This window comes from Henckelia pumila, chromosome 2 (genome assembly GCF_033568475.1).
Source record: "Henckelia pumila isolate YLH828 chromosome 2, ASM3356847v2, whole genome shotgun sequence".
NCBI lineage: Eukaryota > Viridiplantae > Streptophyta > Magnoliopsida > Lamiales > Gesneriaceae > Henckelia > Henckelia pumila.
This window is the reverse complement of record NC_133121.1, coordinates 117,570,219-117,590,376: the sequence shown is the minus strand read 5'-3', so window position 1 is coordinate 117,590,376 and position 20,158 is coordinate 117,570,219. Positions and strand designations below refer to the sequence as shown.

Below are 20,158 nucleotides of genomic sequence, written 5' to 3'. Positions count from 1 at the left end.
GGCTAAAAGTTTGTGACAAAAATGAAAGGGTAAGAACAAGTAACAAGAATTCCTTAATTATTTCAGTTTCTCTAAATGGTACAGGAGAAACTGAGAGGAGAAGATAGTTAGTTCCAACTTCCAAGAGCAATTGAAACGATAAATTTTTTCCTTCTGTGGATTCAAACGACATCAAAAAAGGGGAAAATAGGAGGCAAAAGAAAAATAAAGCCCTTGTTGATGTTGAAAATTGACAGTTTTCAAATCCATATTCTACATACATGTTTTGCCATTGCAAGAAGTAATAAACTCAACTCCACTCTGAAAAATTTATACCCTCAAGTTTCGAAGCTGCTGCTACATCAAGAAACCACACCAACTTCCTGTTAATTGGCGAAACCATCCTCGCAGGAGATTCTGGGCCGATGTCGTTGAGAGCCAAGTGTGCAGCTTCGGCTTTGCTGACACCTGTGACAACCACAGCAACATTTGAGGCAGAATTTATCACAGGCAAGGTAAAAGTGATTCTCTCAGGTGGAGGCTTGGGGGAGTCTGTAATAAAAGTCACCCATAATTCTCTCTCTTGTAGCGCAGCGTGATTAGGAAATAAAGATGCAATGTGGCCATCAGGTCCCATTCCAAGGAGGACAAGGTCAAATTTCGGACAGTCGAAAACATCAGAAACATTGATCACACGTGTCCTAACGAGCTGTCTGATAACAAATTCATAGTCCTCTGCCGCTTGCTCTGCTGTCACAGAGTCGTTGATGGAATGCATGTGGCTGTGGATAATAGGCACCTGACATGGCAAGGAAATGAAAGTTCAACAACCGGAACTTCGAAGTTTTTAAAGAAGTCCAAGATACTGTATTTGGTAAAAGTGAAAAGGCAACCATCTTATGTTGCATATTTGATCAAACCCTGAGCCATTTATCAAAAACTAATTGAATCGAAAAATCAGATATGAAGTGACTGGCATAAAGAGGGAGTTGGAGCTCTCTCCTATGATGCATATACTCATTTTGGCTTGCCTAAACTCCAGAGGCTATTACTCATTAGGTTCAATTGCACAACATTATCAGCAGGATGGAAAAACAACCAGAACTGCCTGAAAAGTTCGAATTTATTCCACAAGGTCGATATCACAACAAACCACAAATTATCAGCATATTAAACTTTAGAATAATGGGAATCTCCCTTCAAGTGGTTGTTAGAGATTAGAAAGCCTTATTTGTCCTTAAAAAATGCCTTGTTGAAAATCTGCTACTCCAAAAACATCTAGGATTCCTAAGCAATATGTTCTTCAGGATTTATACCTAATTAGCTTGTTATACATTTCAAACAAATTTTTATCCATCGAAGAAACTGACTTTATTGTAGTATTAATGATATTCTGTCCATATGCAGGTTCATCTTTATCCAGAGATGCCAATTGAAGAAAAATACCATTTATGATAAGGATAATTTGTCTTGGCAAAGGTGGGTGTGTTTTTTACTTGGCCGTATATTATTTCTATCATGTATTAAATCAAAGATAAATTATGGTGATACGCTGGAGCTAGGACCATTCACAAAAGGATCATTAAATTATTTACGATTCGCATAAATTATAAAGTATGAAAACGCCAAAATGCTTTGTCACTAAAATAGAAATGTTAATGATAATTGATACCCGCATTACTGAAACTTAAGATCATGCATCATCCAAGCTAAGTGGATAGACAACACAAGGCATGATACCTTGGAGAAAAGACTATCCTTTGCAAGCTTATAATTGCTATCGGCATGACTTTTGGCAACCACACGCTCATCAGCCCAAAAAATATACCACTTTGCCCAATCAACAGTCTTGTTGTAAGGGGCTTCACATAGTTTCCTGCTAACAAAAAGAAATAGAATCAAGAATTACACCAGAAACAACATTTTTTTTTTATAAGCTTTTTAGCTCAAGAAATACGGGCGCTCAAAATATCTAGTAGAAGACTGGAAAAATATATTCCCAAAATTAATAAACCAGAAAGAACATGTGTATATTGGTAGGCTCTCAAAAACAATATTTATGAAATATAAGAGAATTTTGCACCAGGAGTATTAAACTTATGACCTCATGGCTCGAATAACAAGTTATGAAACGTTTTACAAAAGGTGTGCGGACAATAGTTTTGTAATCTATTGAAATGAAATAATCAAGTTACAAAGACAAGCGACCGAAAAACACGAAAATACCCCATCAAGGTAATAAGCGAACCACCAGATAAAGCAATGGCAAAGGCTCCCCTCTCTTTTATAGAAGACTCGGATAATTCTGCAATATACTCTGCCAAATTGTTGCTCAGCTCAACTGCATTTTCATGAATTCTCAACTCTCTACCATTCTTGTTACCCACAGAAAAAGCCATGCTTTCTCACAAGGATTGTAAAACGCAATTCTACAATCACAAAACAGAGAAAAAGAAAGCAATCACTTCCAGTTCAGATACAACAGAAAAAAGAGAGAATCCTCAATTAATTTGACCATAGGAAGGAAATTAAAATTTTTGGCCCCACATTATCTGATAAGCAATCAAGAATTGTCAGTGACATTAAATCAACTACCACAGTTGCACAACATTATGATCATACACGTCCCAGAGCTGTGAAAATTCAATTACAACCCCAGTAAAGTGAAGATGCACTGATCATCAAAATAATCACACTCATTTATACTTGCAGCATTATATGCATAAATCATCACTACTCTGCAAGTAAATCTCTGAACCAGAATAATAAATAAGAGAATATCACGAGACGATCAATAATAAAACAATTATGACGATCAGGACGAAAAAAGTTCAAGGCCCAAATCACTAAAATCAATCAAAAGAAGCAGAAAAAACAGCATTTTTGGTCAAACCCAGATGACATATTCTTCTGAATTCGCATATTCTTGCATGCACAAGCTTAGATTCTGAAGACCCACTAAGTACCAAACAAGAAAATTGAATCTTGAAAAATTGAAGATATCACAAAAACATAACATAAATATCTCAAACAACCCTAGAGGGAGAAGGAGAGGGAGAGATTTTTACAGAAAAGATGGGTGTCAGAGAAGAAGAGAAAGCACAGACTTAGGTGGAAGAATAGGAGATGCGAATCAACTATCAACGCCTACGCCTGGTTTTATACACACACACATTTATTACTTACATAAATTACACATAAAATATACACACTCATCATGGTAATTTGTGTGCATATAACTAATTTCATTTGTCTCTGTGTATATATGTACACGCAAATATTTTCATCTATCTCTCACGCACAAATAGTGTCTTCTTGATGTGACATTCACAAAATAACCATTGACAAAAAAAATGGCATTTCTTGTGTTCTAAACGATCGTCGCAGGAAAATTGGGAAGTAAACGGATTACAATGTTCATATAATAATAATAAAATATAGAACACCGAGAAAAAAGGGAATAACAGGCAACACTTTTTGAAGAAAAATGCAAAGGAATAATTTTTACGAGAGGAAAACTCTGACAAGTTTCGAAGATTATCATAACCTTCTTTGTCGCAAATGCTTTCATCAATAATGGAACCAATTAAAAAAAATGTGGCTTGCACGGTTTAAATCGGATATTTTGATGCAAGAAGGAGTTTGCCTTTTGGAGTGTTAAGTTTCCTACACTTGTTTTGACTTTTGGTGAAATCTTCAAGCTCAACATAGAACTTTCACTTTTCCTTTAATCTTTTTCTTTTACGCAAGCATTCTAATTTAATTCAATTAAAGAATAATTGCAATCTCTAAAATAATGATTATATAGTTTTCTCTAATAAGCATACTTGCAACTCGAAAACTAAAGTTAGAGAGAGTAAGTTTTATGTGAGACGGTTTTACGGATATATATTCGTAAAAACATATTGATTATATATATATATATATAAAATTAAAAGTAATATTTTTAACATAAAAAATAATATTTTAAATAAGTTGGATTGAATAAGGGTTCGCCTCACAATATTAACAAGGTTGACAGTCTTACTTATGAGTAAGAAATCATATACATGGACATAGTAATATAAAATTATAATTGGATTTTTATTCCACTTGTTCGACGTTTAGGTAAATTTTAATTATGAAACCTGTTCTGCTTTGGCAATAATTTTTTTTTTGGAAGGATTTTTGGCAATAATTTTAAACGTTGTAAAAATAAAAAATAAAATTGTATTTTAAAAATTTTCGGTCAAAAATTCAAAAAATGTGTCATGTGTATATTCTCTTCGAATGGGTATTTTCTATTATTTGGATTGACATGCTAACTCTATTATTTGTGAAAAATTATGCGTGATGTTTCTTTCCTATCACACTATTGTTCTCTCAGTTTGATATATGTCTTGTGATAAGTTTTGATGTGGGGAAGTGAAATTATGGCATTTAAATTCATTCCAATTCAAGAATGACACTAGAAATAACTTTATATCACCTATCACAATGTTTACATAAAAAATAATAGATTTCAGATGTCATCCATCACATTCTTCATTTTCTCCAACTTCCACCACCACCAACTTCTCGAGACAAAGAGTAACTATCATTAAATAAATAACAATTAAAAATATAGACGAAGGAATTATACAAAGACAAAACTATTTAACATATATTATATTTATTTCTACTATTCAAGTGTGACGGTCTTAACATTGTGTACATTACATTACATTACAAATTAATTCTTTCATAGAATATGTTTTTAAAAAAAATCTATCATATATTTTAAAATTAGAAATGGGTTTCTCCACACGCTATTGGAAAATGTACCTAACATGTTGAAACAAATCTATTATCTATCTAAAAGTGTGAATAAAAGGACAAAATTTTACAATTGTAAATTTACAACTTTGCCTTTTTATTCTACACAATTTCATGTAAAAGTTAATACAAATAAGGATATAAATGTAAAAATCAATTATTAGCTAGGACATATCTATTATCTACTAACTATTATATTACCTATCTAAAAGTGTGAATAAAAGGGCAAAGTTTTACAATTGTGAATTTACAATTTTGCCCTTTTATTCTACACAATTTCATGTAAAAGTTAATACAAATAAGGATATAGATGTAAAAATCAATTATTAGCTAGAACATAAAAGTAAATGTATAAATTTTTATATAAATAAATACAAAATACATGGCTTGTTAATTATTACACATTAACTAAATGCATTCATTACTGAGTAATAGTGAGTTGATTAAAAGGAAATAATTTTGTTATCTATTACCTATCTAAAAGTGTGAATAAAAGAGCAAAATTTTACAATTGTGAATTTACAACTTTGCCCTTTTATTCTACACAATTTCATGTAAAAGTTAATACAAATAAGGATATAAATGTAAAAATCAATTATTAGCTAGGACATAAAAATAATGTATAAATTTTTATATAAATAAATACAAAATACATGGCTTGTTAATTGTTACACATTAACTAAATGCATTCATTACTGAGTAATAGTGAGTTGATTAAAATAAATGAATCAAAAAGATGTTACAATATAATAAGCCTAAAATAATTTTCAATAATTTCATGCTTTAATTTGGGTGGAATTTTTTTCATTTAATTAATTAATTAAATAAATAAAATAAAAAAAAATATTTTTGTAACAAAATCAGTTTTGGAAAGAGAAAAACAAAATGGGTGGGATTTGTTTTCATTTAATTAATTAATTAAATAACTAAAATAAAAGGAAATAATTTTGTTAAAAGGAAATAATTTTGTTATCTATTACCTATCTAAAAGTGTGAATAAAAGAGCAAAGTTTTACAATTGTGAATTTAAAACTTTGCCCTTTTATTCTACACAATTTCATGTAAAAGTTAATACAAATAAGGATATAAATGTAAAAATCAATTATTAGCTAGGACATAAAAGTAAATGTATAAATTTTTCTTTTATTCTACACAATTTCATGTAAAAGTTAATACAAATAAGGATATAGATGTAAAAATCAATTATTAGCTAGGACATAAAAGTAAATATATAAGTTTTTATATAAATAAATACAAAATACATGGCTTGTTAATTATTACACATTAACTAAATGCATTCATTACTGAGTAATAGTGAGTTGATTAAAAGGAAATAATTTTGTTATCTATTACCTATCTAAAAGTGTGAATAAAAGAACAAAATTTTACAATTGTGAATTTACAACTTTGCCCTTTTATTCTACACAATTTCATGTAAAAGTTAATACAAATAAGGATATAAATGTAAAAATCAATTATTAGCTAGGACATAAAAGTAAATGTATAAATTTTTATATAAATAAATACAAAATACATGGCTTGTTAATTGTTACACATTAACTAAATGCATTCATTACTGAGTAATAATGAGTTGATTAAAATAAATGAATCAAAAAGATGTTACAATATAATAAGCCTAAAACAATTTTCAATAATTTCATGCTTTAATTTGGGTGGGATTTTTTTCATTTAATTAATTGATTAAATAAATAAAATAAAAGGAAATATTTTTGTAACAAAATCAGTTTTGGAAAGAGAAAAACAAAATGGGTGGGATTTGTTTTTATTTAATTAATTAATTAAATAAATAAAATAAAAGGAAATAATTTTGTTAAAAGGAAATAATTTTGTTATCTATTACCTATCTAAAAGTGTGAATAAAAGAGCAAAGTTTTACAATTATGAATTTAAAACTTTGCCCTTTTATTCTACACAATTTCATGTAAAAGTTAATACAAATAAGGATATAAATGTAAAAATCAATTATTAGCTAGGACATAAAAGTAAATGTATAATTTTTTATATAAATAAATACAAAATACATGGCTTGTTAATTGTTACACATTAACTAAATGCATTCATTACTGAGTAATAGTGAGTTGATTAAAATAAATGAATCAAAAAAATGTTAATAAGCCTAAAACAATTTTCAATAATTTCATGCTTTAATTTGGGTGGGATTTTTTTCATTTAATTAATTGATTAAATAAATAAAATAAAAGGAAATATTTTTGTAACAAAATCAGTTTTGGAAAGAGAAAAACAAAATGGGTGGGATTTGTTTTCATTTAATTAATTAATTAAATAACTAAAATAAAAGGAAATAATTTTGTTATCTATTACCTATCTAAAAGTGTGAATAAAAGAGCAAAATTTTACAATTGTTAATTTACAACTTTGCCTTTTTATTCTACACAATTTCATGTAAAAGTTAATACAAATAAGGATATAAATGTAAAAATCAATTATTAGCTAGGACAAAAAAGTAAATGTATAAATTTTTATATAAATAAATACAAAATACATGGCTTGTTAATTGTTACACATTAACTAAATGCATTCATTACTGAGTAATAGTGAGTTGATTAAAATAAATGAATCAAAAAGATGTTACAATATAATAAGCCTAAAACAATTTTCAATAATTTCATGCTTTAATTTGGGTGGGATTTTTTTCATTTAATTAATTGATTAAATAAATAAAATAAAAAGAAATATTTTTGTAACAAAATCAGTTTTGGAAAGAGAAAAACAAAATGGGTGGGATTTGTTTTCATTTAATTAATTAATTAAATAACTAAAATAAAAGGAAATAATTTTGTTAAGAAATTAGTTTTGAATCTGTTATTATTACCTATTAAATAACTAAAATAAAAGGAAATAATTTTTTAAAGAAATCAGTTTTGAAAAGAGAAAAACAAAAAAATTAAAACTTATCATAGTAATTTTAAAAACATGTTATAATTAAAAATTAAAAACGGATATATATTTATGAGTCTTATATAATTTTGTATAGATATGAAGAAGCTGTTATACAAATAACAAACTTAATAATTATATCAGTCTGATTACTTATTTTTTAATTGGCTAAAAATAAATATTTTTCACATCTATGAACAATATAACGAGTATATTTTCAACCAAAACAGTTAAAAGAAATATTTTTTTAAATAATTTCAAAAGATAAAAACAAAAAATTAAAACTTTCGATAGTAATTTTTAAAAAATTAGAATTAAAAAATATTTTTTGAGACTTTGATATTTTTGTATAGATAGATATAAAGACAAAATGTTAAATAATAATTATACAAACTTAATAAGTATATATAAACTTAATATTACTTACTGTTATTGGTTACAATAAATATTTTTGAATTCATGAACAATGTAAAATGTAATTTTCTACCAAATGCAAAATGTTCAAATTGTGAATGAAATGGCAAAATTTTTCTAAGATAAAAACAAAAAGTTAAAACTTTCGATAGTAATTTAAAAAAATAAAAATAAAAAAATATTTTTTGAAACCTTGATATTTTTGTATAGATAGATATGAGGAACAAAATGTTAAATAATAATTATACAAACTTAATAATTATATAAACCTTATATTACTCACTTTTTATTGGTTAAAATAAATATTTTTGAATTCATGAACAATGTTAATTTTCTACCAAAATCAAAATGTTCAAATTGTAAATGAAATGACAAAATTATATGACTCACAAATTATAAATAAAATTATGTGTACTCACGTGCGTCGCACGTGCTTTTTACTAGTATATAAAAATATACATATAATGAGTTTCATTTTATAGGAAACTATCAAATTGCTAGTGTAACACAAACCGTTGAATAAGGGAGCAGTCTATGCTACCCAATTCGGGCAGTGCTCGAATGAGGATCCAACGGTCGAATTTATTTTGCATTTGAGATGTTCGCGCGAACATCTCAAATGTAGAAAAATGAACTGTTGGATCTAGCACATGACCAGTACCCATGTACTAGCATAGCAAACATCTCAGATGCAAAATAAATGAATCGTTGGATTTAGCACATGAGCAGTATACATGTACTAGCATAGACATTCCCTTGAATAAGAAGTATCCTGTTCATGGCTCAGCATTCAATTCTACATCAGACGTGGGTCACATATGTCAGAATGGGTTGAGTTCGTTTGGTCGATATGTTGATTTGCTCGTCAAATAGATATTTTAGGTTGATAATTTATCAATCCGTTCTCATTTTGTTCCATCAAATGGTGGGTTGTGACGGTTTACGAGTCAATTCATCGCGTTCAGCCTAGCATAACTAAAAAATGGTTAGGTTCGTTGGGTTGATCGTTCCACTCCATCAAATGATGAGTTGTAGCGGGTAATAGTCCCTCTTATCAGCTCGTTTTGCCGATTTTAGACGTGAAATCGAACTCGAAAAGTTTATTTATTATTAAGTTTTTGAAAGAAGTTAAAGAATGAGTGTATAAATAAGGTTTATATTTTTTCACTGGAGATTTTGAGAAGAAAAATATTTGACGAGTTACTCAACATGTATAGACATATTTGTGTAGTTTTACACTTAGATTTCCTTTTCTAATATGACCCGTATTTCTTATATATATTAGCAATTATGCACATGCGATGCGTGTGTTATATATAATATATAAATATCAATATCATAATATAAATGAATTTAATTTAGATAAGTTATTTTAAATTGATAATATATATGGATAAAATTAGCTTAGAATAAAATGAGGACATAATAATTTAAAAAAGGAGAATAAAATTTATTATATAAAACGATAATATGATGAGAAATGCAAGATGGTTGGAACAAAAAGTTGAGAAATTGTAAGTGGTTTAAAATTAAACGTGGATTTGTGGATTAAGATAAAAAATGGGTTAGTGGGGTGTGGAATGAGAAGTGAGAAGTTAATGAAAAAGTGATAAATTAAATAGTAGAGAAAAGACAAAAAAGAAAATAATAAAATTGGTGTCCTCAAAAGCAGTTTTTATAAGCCACTCAACTATTATAAAATAGTATAGATATTACAAAACAAATGTTGTTGTCCTTATCATAAACATCATTTTTCTGTGGTCTCCAACGTCACGTGGCACTTTAGTGCTGTATAAATCACTGCTACATCAAACATTGTTTGGTTAGATATTATATATGTTTCTTTATTAGACGTTCTTTATAGTTTATATATACAATTCTAATTTTTTTTAAGACACGCACACACACACTATGTACTGACCAAGATATTTCAAGAACTAATAAGTATAAATATTATTGGAAAATAAAATCCAGGTATTATGTCTCATAAAATTGTGATTTCGGTTATATGGTGCAAGACAAACATGTGTAACATATAAATTTCTTATTCATTTGATCCGAAAGAATTTGATGTGGTCTCTACAATATTTCTTTTGACAATTGATGAAATTATATTTTAGGTGTGCAAGCAAGGTTTTGGTCCCAAATGCTTTTAGGAATCATTTTCTTGAAATGAAGTTCCCCAATTGTGGTCCTGCTCAGATTTTTGTTGTTACATGCAACAGTTTCAAAGTTTCAAGCTTTCCGATGTTTTCCTCAAATTACATGCCAACAGACTTTAATGTTTGGCTGGCAATTTTATACAATTTCGTTACACAGACAGCGACTCAATAAGACATCATCCAAGCAGGAGATGAAATTCCATCTTCTAATTAATGAATAAGGTTTTGTCATTTAAGGTTGAGAAATGTCTACTTCTATTAAAGAATTGGATATGGATATGTGTTTGGTTGGGAACCATTACTCCCATTGCCTCTTCATTACCAATGATATTGCCATATATATATGTATACATGTATAAGTATATTTTAATGAGCCATCTTATTGTTTGAAATACATCTCCAAATTTAAAAATATAGAGTTGTTACTGTAAATATATTAACAAAGTACTAAAGGTTCCATCATACCAGTAAAAAAAAACTAAATGTTCCATCATATCACCGCTAATTTAACACTTGATTTGATGTCATGTCTTTTGCTAACTTAACAAAGTTTTATGGCCATGGTTAAAACATATAACGCTCACCAGTCACCAAGACACAAAACACAAAATTGGCCACTGTCCACAAAATTTGTCCATATCATGAGCACAAGTAGATAAAAATAATAATAATAAAAAAAAAGTGGTTAACTTAGACAAATGTACTACACGTACATTAATGGGCTAAAGGTACCTAGCTTGCGGCATTGACGTACCATTTACCTCCCCTTCATTTAATGATGCTACTGTACCAGTAAAACAGAAATCTTAAACTACCATGTTGAATTTAGCTGATTACAATCGTAAAATAGTTCGAAGGGTATCAGAGAGGTTCTGTATGGTTTGTTGTTCTTGCGCAGCTTGAATTTCTTGAAGAGGCATTTCTTCATAGCACCTGCAGAAATTTTTGGAGACGTGAAGAAAATTATTGAAGTTCAAAGAAAATGTAATCACGGATGGAAAGAATATTTCGAAAAACATACATCTTGTGGTATGCTAATGCCTGCGCAAGATTCATCAGAGTTGGACTTGAAGCAAGCCTTTGATATACACTGGGAGGAAGGGGAACCTGAATACTACGCACATCAGCCACTCCAAACATGTCTGAGTGTAACATATCTCAAATACACACAGAGAGGAGAAATTATGCATATGCGATGTGCATTGGCAACGTGACTTCATGCTCGTAACAATTTCAAATAAGGCAGTAGCGAAAAGCTTATTTGTAGAGTACCATTAGGCAATGGCCCATTCTCCCGTTATTGAATCAAAGTATTAAACTATGTTTGTAAATTATTTAACAAACTATCATCACTATTTTCAGATACAAAACATTAAATATAACATACTGAGGAGCGGAATAATATAATGGATTTGACAAATTCACAGTTCCTAAACAATTGGTTCCTTAATGAGTTATTTTGGACAACCCTTTACAACATATGAATGGTAACTTTTAAGTGCATTGCAAATAATATAGCAGTTTGGGCCTGCGTTCAGAAAAATGCTAACAAGATAGTATAGAACCAAGAAAACAGAGAGGACCTCATTTTGTCTGTTTCTACCCTTTTTAGGTTGGGCATCGCTGGAAAAAAGCTCTTGCATAGCTTCCATGGCTATGTTTCCACCATTGTCTCTCTGCCATCCTCCAAGCACGTTGTCAGACAGAAGTGCAATGGGAGATATATCAGTTGCCCTCAGAAATGGAATTGGCACGGTGTTACCAGCAGAGTATATGGACCAAAGCTGTTGCAGATGTAATACCAAAGTAATTGAACAGTGCATATTGATGTAACATGGAAAAGAAAACAATCACAGCAACCACCAAAATGATGCTCAAAATTCAACCATCATAGAAGGGATGGGGGCTGAAGCCAATATTATGCAGAAGCAGAACAAGGCTCCCAGAAGAGAGATTGAATCAAGAACAAATTCAAAGTTTCAGTAACTACATTTTGAAGTAATTTATAGAGATAAAACATGCTTAAAAACAATAATCAAGACCTGTCCCTACGTAGAATAAAATATTCACTCTTGGCATTTGGAAAAATACACAGAAAAGAAAGGCACAGCGAGGTTTCAAAAAGTAAATATATGGAAGAACTCAGTGAGTCTAAAATTAAATGCTTGCAACTCTCATTTGCCAATATTAGTAGTATAGTTTGGCTCAACAAAGCTTCATTTACTTCAGTAATAATCAGAATCCAATATGAGCTGGTTTCCAAAAAATGAGACTTCCATTGTTTGATGCATTAAAGACAGGTTTCGAAGTCGGGGGTCAGAAATACCTTATCCAATGCTTTTCTACTGACGGTCTCACTAGTAAGTGAAGCATCATTCAAGCGATCGCCTTTGCCAGCCATTACTTGGGGAACGCTATTGCTCTTAAGGTTTTGTTCAGGTGAGAGAGATAAAGTCAGAGGTTCTTGTGATTCTTCAGTTGGGGTTCCTATATCGGTAGTGATGTCCATCCTGACAGGTTAACATGCATGAGTAGTGTAAAATAAAATCTTACGTGCACAAGGAACCAAATTAATATTGCACAAGTGATGGTCTACCCATGGTTTTAAAGCACCCCTAAGCAGAAAAGATGGATTATCACGAGATCAATAGAAACTAAAGATGAAATTCCATGTGTCAGAGGACTCAGAGATAAGGTCGGCTCTTGATTTTGCCACTTCCCAGTGTTAAGATCATAATGGGGTTAAGAAATTTCAGTTAAACACATTATTCAATGCTGGAGTCAGACCTGCTATTAATTTGGGTACCTCATTGCCATATCACTTACCTCCCAGTCTCAAGCAAATAGCAGTGAATATTTTAATGTGGTTGTAAAAATTAAAGCCTCGAGTCTTAGTTAATGTTCGAAACCAATCAAACCAAAGTCCTGCACCAGAAACATATGGCAAGGACAAAGCTTTGGATTGATGATCATAAATTAACCATCACAATCTCCCCATGGCACATAACAGAAACTTTGAACGAAGGTGTTTCCACAATGAGATTCAGTTTTACAAAGAAGTTCAGTTGAGCGACACACACTTGCTATGTAACTGAAAAGGAACAAAAAAGTGGCAAAAGGACCAATATAGGACACAGAAGTGGCATGATTGAAGAAATTATGTGTGTGTGTGTTTATTTATTTACTAATTCAGTATAGTACCAAGAGTGGACTGCTTTATCTCCAAGTCCACTGACCGAAGGACTTCCAGTAAGTCTTGTAGCAGCAGAGAATTCTTCTGACCTTATCAATGCCGCCTGAGTAGCCAATTTATCAATCTCAAGTTTATCATGAACAACCACAGTGCCATAATCACCTAGTCAAACATATTCAGATCAGTGCACAGCAAAATTTTTACAATACTACCACGCCAAGAAGCCAATGTTAATGCCTAACAAAAGAAAAAAAACAGTCCGAACACACAATTCAGTTGATACGAATTTTTTATGGTTTTAAACTGGAAGGATAAATACCAATGTATAAGTTACCTGGAAATTGTGCAACCATACTTTTTCTTTACTTTTTACCAACTCAAACCCAAAAATGCTCAATACGAAGCAACTAAGTTATGAGTCATGTTTTTGGAACATACCTAAGTGGTCCCAATTTGTAAAGTCGTGAGGTTCTACGCTAGTATTCTACTCTAAAATGTAATAAAAATAAGTTTATATTCAATATTCTTGGTAGAAGTTGTGCGGCATGATTACCTTCCATAGCTGGTTGTACCTCATCATATGGGTACTCTTTATCCTTTATGCTAATAGCACGAGTAGTATGCTGATCATATTGGGGCCTAGATGGAACAGTACTAACAATGGCTTCACGAGAGGTTGGATTTTCTAGAGGCTGCAGCATTAGAAATAGCAATAATACAATTAAGCAAATTACACGCCAGAAAATAGAAAACTAAGGGTGTTCCCTGTTTTACATTTTCAAAGAGAACAACAGAGTCGCTGGTGGTTGTAAAACTACACTGAGAGGTATTTTTATTTTATTTTTTGGAGATACTACACTGAGAAATATCAACAAACAGATTTTGAATAAAGTAGCACAGAAATAAACCATACAACATCTCTTGAAACTATCGTTCCTGACTCAATATTGCGAGCTTGCACATCCATTGATGCTCTCATTTGCTTAGCCTTCTCGATCTTTGGCAGCATTGCCGAAGCTCCACTTTTACATTTTTCAATGAACTTGTGCTACAAGAGTGAAAGGCAGTAAGAGAGAGATTTAAGTGAGATAAATTTGACATTCATTCAAGCAAATAACGGCTTATAGTTATAAACCTTACATAAGGCCAAAACAATTCGAATTGTAATTTTTTCCTTTAGTCTACTGATTACTATCTGTATCAGCATTCTTGTCAAAATCACACATACTTTTGAAGTAAAAAGTCAACTCAAACAAGACATGTTGGAGATAACAAGGAAAAATTGATTCATTGGATTGTGCGAAGTTGAAACCAAATATCTTATGAGTACCTTCAGCATCTCAGTTGCTGTAGGCCGAAGCCTTGTGTCTTTAGTAAGGCATTTTGCAATGAAATCATGAAACACGAGTGACCTGCAATAGCAAGCTATTCAAGCTTCAACAGATAGAAAAAATGCTGGGAACAACACAGAAAAACAACTTAAATCAATTTCAATACACGAATACCTAGGAATAACCACTAATAAAATAGAATGCCCTCTTAATCTGTTATTCATTATAATCGCATGTTTGGAAGAAAATTGAAACTCATAAGATTGTTTTCGATGTTGATTCTCAAAAATGAAAATATTCAGTGCATAGCAAAGTTAAGCAACTATTGTAGGAAAATAGGAGTGTGAGGTGTAAGTTTATAGGTAAAGATGCCACAAATTAAAAGGAATATCAGGACAAACCATTTTTCTTTATCCTCAAGCATTGGAGCAGGTTCGATGGAGATCATAAACAAAACCTACCACAAATTGCAAAAATGTTAAACCACCAAATTTAGAACATCATATCATAGAAAGATAGTTGCAAGTAAAGGATATGTCCAGTCAGTTAAATATCAAAAAAGATGATTTTTAAATGATAACCGGACTCAATTATACAAACTTTTTAACAGTGTCTACCTCAAGAATCAAGTAAATATTATTTGTGCAGGATAATTTACACTTCAGAGGATAATCCAAAGTAGTCATTCACATTCTGCTTAAATTCCATCTTCACATGCATTAAATCCATGCAAATTCATTTCAGTGTTTCCTGGAGAGTTATTTTGGTTGTTCCTTGAGAAAATGAGATTCAACCTGGATACTCAGAACTTCATTTTTTGAATCTGAAATTGCAACATGGCAGTTCAACTCAAAATAAATGTAAAACAGCTGGTTTTTAAATTTACCCTCATGGGATGTACAGTTGCTCTTGGAGGAAGACCCTGGAAAAAATGTCAAGGAACAACAAGATATCATAATTAAATACATTGAATTACTTCCAAAATAGGGGATAAAGTTGGCATTAAGTAGAACAAGAGGATATAGCTGTACTTCAACCGGACAAATCTATAAGCATACCTCAGCCATTTCAATAGCAGAGACTCCAAGAGCCCAAACATCTACCTGACAAAAATGAAACATGAAATTTGAAAGCCAGCAACTACACATCCTTCCATTCAGAAAATCATTTAATTATGAAGTAGAATAAACACCAGATTAGTTGACCCACTCAGTAAAAAATCATCACTAAAAACAAATACCTTGCCGTCATAACGGCTTTCTTGGATAACTTCTGGAGCCATCCAATGAGGGGTGCCAATAAACTGAAAAAATATCAGGGGTATGCTAACATTAATGGGCAGACATCAACAAAAACTCGTCTTCTAAAAAATTAAAAACTTGTGACATCTACGTTTCAATATTAACTCTTAGCCAAAAAATCGAAAGAGAGACTCTTCAACAGCATTGACCTTCATAATTTTTTGTGAATTTTGTTTCAAAAATTAAACTTTTATGGTATTATTGTCCATATCAGGGAACAACATCAAAGGATATTATGTAGCAATTTAATAGGAATAAGTCAGGTCTACCGTGTTACGCTTGGACATGGTTCTTGTCAACTGCGCAGCAACACCAAAATCACCTGTAGATGTTATTTGTCCTTAATTCCATTGCAATAAACAATGACCAGCATGTAACAAAGAACTCAAATATACAGGTCAATGTTATGAGCACTAATGCAGTCATATTGAAGTTCTTTATCAATCGTTCAACAAATTAGGATTGACATTTTTAAGGCTATCCAAAGGAGAAAGATATGCATCAGGTTGATGGTTCTGCCAGAGACATATACTTGAAGGGAAAATCTTAAGGCTTACCCAACTTGACCTCTCCCTGGTCAGTCAACAAAATATTACCGCCTTTAATATCTCTATGCACCTTGAAAATTGAATGCAGATAGGATAGGCCCTGCACAATACAGAAATAATATGAGACCCAAAAAACAATTGGAGCATTCCTAAATAACCACAACTACAGATCTTGGTTTTCTTTAATGGTATTGTATACATGCATTTTCAATGTTTCAATCCAAAAGCAGCGAACTGATAAGAAGAGCAGGCAGAACCAACTGACATATACAAGGATAAAGTATGCTAGGCACGCCAATTATTGTATGCATTAAATATTAATACAGATGCCAAACTATGTGATTTTCACTCTGTCCCAATTATATAGACTACGGTTCCTTTCTGTTCGTGCTAAATATATAGGCTTGTACCATATTTTGCAATATATTCTCTACTCTTTTACTAATATACCCATGTTAACCAAGTCTTGAAATATGTGCAACCATTTTTTGAAGGAATTGGCTTGTACCATATTTTGCAATATTTTTTCTACTCTTTTACTAATATACCCCTGTTAACCAAGTCTTGAAATACGTGCAACCATTTTTTGAAGGAATTAAATAGGGATAAAATAGGAAGTTAGCACATAAATTTGCTCTTCTAGTTATTTTTCTTAATCTGTGTGTTGAGACAAACAAGCCTATTAATTGAGATGGTGGTGGTATAAAAACGACCATTTATTTCTATCATTAAATAAGTCATTAGTAATTTTAGTAACCGAATCTTGTCGAATTCAATGGTACCTTCAATGCTTCTCTGCAAATATAAGCTATTTGATGCTCCTCTAGAGCGTCATCAGTAACATTCATCAAGTCAGCAACGCTTCCACCCCCACAATACTCCATCACTATCTGCCAAGAAGTCCAAATTTGCAAACTTCAAAGGATCAATCACTCAGTTGAACACCAAGATAGTCGTAAAATACAAGTAGCGAATCCAAGCAAACAACCAAAAATCAAACGACAAAATGAAATGAAGGGCAACGATTACTGCTCAGCATATAAGTATCTGGATTGAAAAAAATAATAGTCACGTATAATCTGGTCATACCCAAAGATATTCCTCTCCTTGGTAGCTCCCAAGATAGCGAACAACATTTGGATGACTACACTGCTGCAGCATCTCAATTTCACCTCGAATCTCATCATAACCTTCCTCCTAATAACACATCCTTTACATGTTTGAAAATAATTGGCTAAAAAAATATCAAAGGTTGAAGCATAAACAATGAATTGAGATCATACCCCTTCAGACAATGATATAACTTTGATAGCAACCAATTCTGAAGTTCTTAAATCTCGAGCTTTATAGACTGCTCCATATGAACCTTTCCCTGCCAGAATATTTCTCCATCAATCAGTCCAATTTCACCAGCCCATTTATAACAATGTGAAATGAGACGGAACACAGAAAGCTCATATTCCGATTGTTTGGTGCACAATGTGGTCTAGATGAAGATTGTAATACCATGTTCATAATTTTTAAATGGGTATACATTTGCTCAATAAATTAATTCCCTTCATTTGCAATAAAACAAATATCCATTGATATCAATAATCAAAATAAAGCTACAAAAATTGTGCCTTCAGACACCACATAATTTGTACAAGTATGCTTAAACTTTAAAGAAGTTAATACCAAAATTTTCCATATAGAGAAGAGTAACTTGGAAATAAAACAAGTACAACCAGTTAAATATGAGAAGCAGATTTCCCGCATGCTTTGAATATGTGAAGATTTCCTTTTGTGATACAGGTTAGCTAGTATACTCGATGCCTCACGAGGTTCATGTTTTCACTACACTCGCATGCCCAATTTGCCTACTTTGAATTTAATTCAGTTCATTTTGCTTATGTTTCATCTTTATCAGTAGTAAAAGCAGGGGTCTTACTGTTCTATTTAGCAACGGCCAGGTTCACAGATAACAACAGTGATTCATATTTCTTCTGAAATAATAATGCTGAAAAAGTATGATTTAAATCAGTCAATAAACATACGGCACCAATGACTCGTGCTTTTAGTTCATTCATATATAAATACAATAACAAATTCACACTCAAAAGATAATCTACATTCTACACTCAAAACCGGGAAAAGTAATGTATCAGCTATTACTTCAAGCTAAGCATGATGTTCATATTTGATTCAACAACAGCACCACCAGTAGAAGTTTTGGCATAGCCACAGAAATACAGCCACGTAATTTACCCACAAAAAAAAAACATGTTCCATATCAACATTATTGGGAAAAACAATGGAGTCAACGGAACTGAAAAAAAAACTAAAATTTCATTGATATTGTGCAAAAGAATTTGAAGCAAGCATATAGAACTTAAAATAAATCTTTACCAAGTTCGTGAAGCAACTCGTACTTAGTAGAGGGGTCTTCCCTCGTCATGCTCTCTGGTATCGAGCTAGAGGACACATACCCCTGGTGCCTCAGCTGTCCAATCCCTCCACCAACACTTCCGTCGCCCACGCCACGGCCACTGCCCCCAACATTGTCGCTGCTGCTTTTCCTCCTCTTGTCATATCCCATTACCCCCACCTTTTGCATACTCTCCACCGCCTTCCTCATTGTCCCACCTCCACCACCGCCACCCCTTCTCACCACCGTCCCCATTCCGTCCTCCATCTCATCCTCATCCTCATCTTCATACTTTTCATCTCTCTCCCTAACCACAAACGTCGAAAAATCACCAGCACCCTCCTCCTCTTCATCACCAGTTCTTCCCCTAGGGCTTCTCCTCTCCCTAAACGGCGTCGCGGAGCTCCTTGCCCATGAATAAGGCGAAGAGGTCTTCATATTTCTATCCGAATAGTTCGACATTCTCCTGTCATTCTTCACAATCATCGTCCCAGAGATAGAAGCAGCCGCGTCGTCGTCATCGGACCCCATGATGTCATCCCCGCCTCCACCAAAGTCTTTGGGAAGTCGTTTCAACAGCGGAGGGAGTGAATCTTCCTCGTCCTCATTCGCATCATCTTTATATACCATCGTTGCATATATACCAGTCGAATCTGAATCAGGTTCGGGATCTCTTAACCCCACGTTGTCTCTGGAACCATCATGGATCAAGATCGTAGAATAAGGGTCGGGATTCTTGGGTGGCGGGGGTTTCCCTGCTCTCCACGACCTCTGCGTGAACTCCATTGCTTATGTTCACTTCAATCAACTCTGTAAAGTGAAAGGGCGAGGCCCGCAGAGCTTGCACCACGGATTTAGATTTAGGCGATTTGGTATTTGGATTTGTTGTTAAGTTATAATTTTTGTCATTTGAAAAAGTTTTAATTTTGAGTTTAAAAATTATTTATTTAAGCATTTTTCTGATCAAACACATTTTATTAAATGAAAAAGAACTTTAAAAAATGGCCTGACTTTTGAAACAAACTTTACTTTGTATTAAAACGTAAACGTAGCAATAGCGACTTTTCATTTAAAAACAAAAACAAACAAGCAAATAGCTTCATTTTTGAG

General features: G+C 32.1%; 2 protein-coding genes across 6 annotated transcripts; both read right to left on the bottom strand.

The window, feature by feature from the left end:
* Positions 1-189: 189 nt before the first annotated feature.
* On the bottom strand, positions 190-3,659 carry LOC140880107 (probable 6-phosphogluconolactonase 2). 5 transcript variants are annotated; one of them, XM_073284221.1, is made up of 4 exons: positions 3,527-3,659; positions 2,206-2,408; positions 1,720-1,855; positions 190-778 (listed from the first exon to the last, which is right to left on the bottom strand). In XM_073284221.1, exons 2-4 carry the CDS (start codon positions 2,376-2,378, stop codon positions 290-292), a joined length of 798 nt encoding a protein of 265 aa, XP_073140322.1. In that variant the 5' UTR covers positions 2,379-2,408; positions 3,527-3,659; the 3' UTR covers positions 190-289. The 5 variants fall into 5 exon arrangements, with proteins under 5 accessions (XP_073140322.1, XP_073140321.1, XP_073140319.1 ...); XM_073284220.1 differs by having other exon boundaries at positions 3,488-3,614; XM_073284218.1 differs by having other exon boundaries at positions 3,048-3,603.
* A 7,230-nt stretch (positions 3,660-10,889) lies between these two features.
* On the bottom strand, positions 10,890-19,921 carry LOC140880148 (serine/threonine-protein kinase 1). The gene is made up of 18 exons (XM_073284318.1): positions 19,030-19,921; positions 17,925-18,013; positions 17,731-17,838; positions 17,424-17,531; positions 16,651-16,741; positions 16,363-16,415; positions 16,033-16,095; positions 15,851-15,895; positions 15,679-15,714; positions 15,194-15,249; positions 14,792-14,873; positions 14,375-14,509; positions 14,015-14,153; positions 13,470-13,623; positions 12,595-12,778; positions 11,852-12,052; positions 11,290-11,375; positions 10,890-11,201 (listed from the first exon to the last, which is right to left on the bottom strand). Exons 1-18 carry the CDS (start codon positions 19,832-19,834, stop codon positions 11,102-11,104), a joined length of 2,535 nt encoding a protein of 844 aa, XP_073140419.1. The 5' UTR covers positions 19,835-19,921; the 3' UTR covers positions 10,890-11,101.
* Positions 19,922-20,158: the final 237 nt, after the last annotated feature.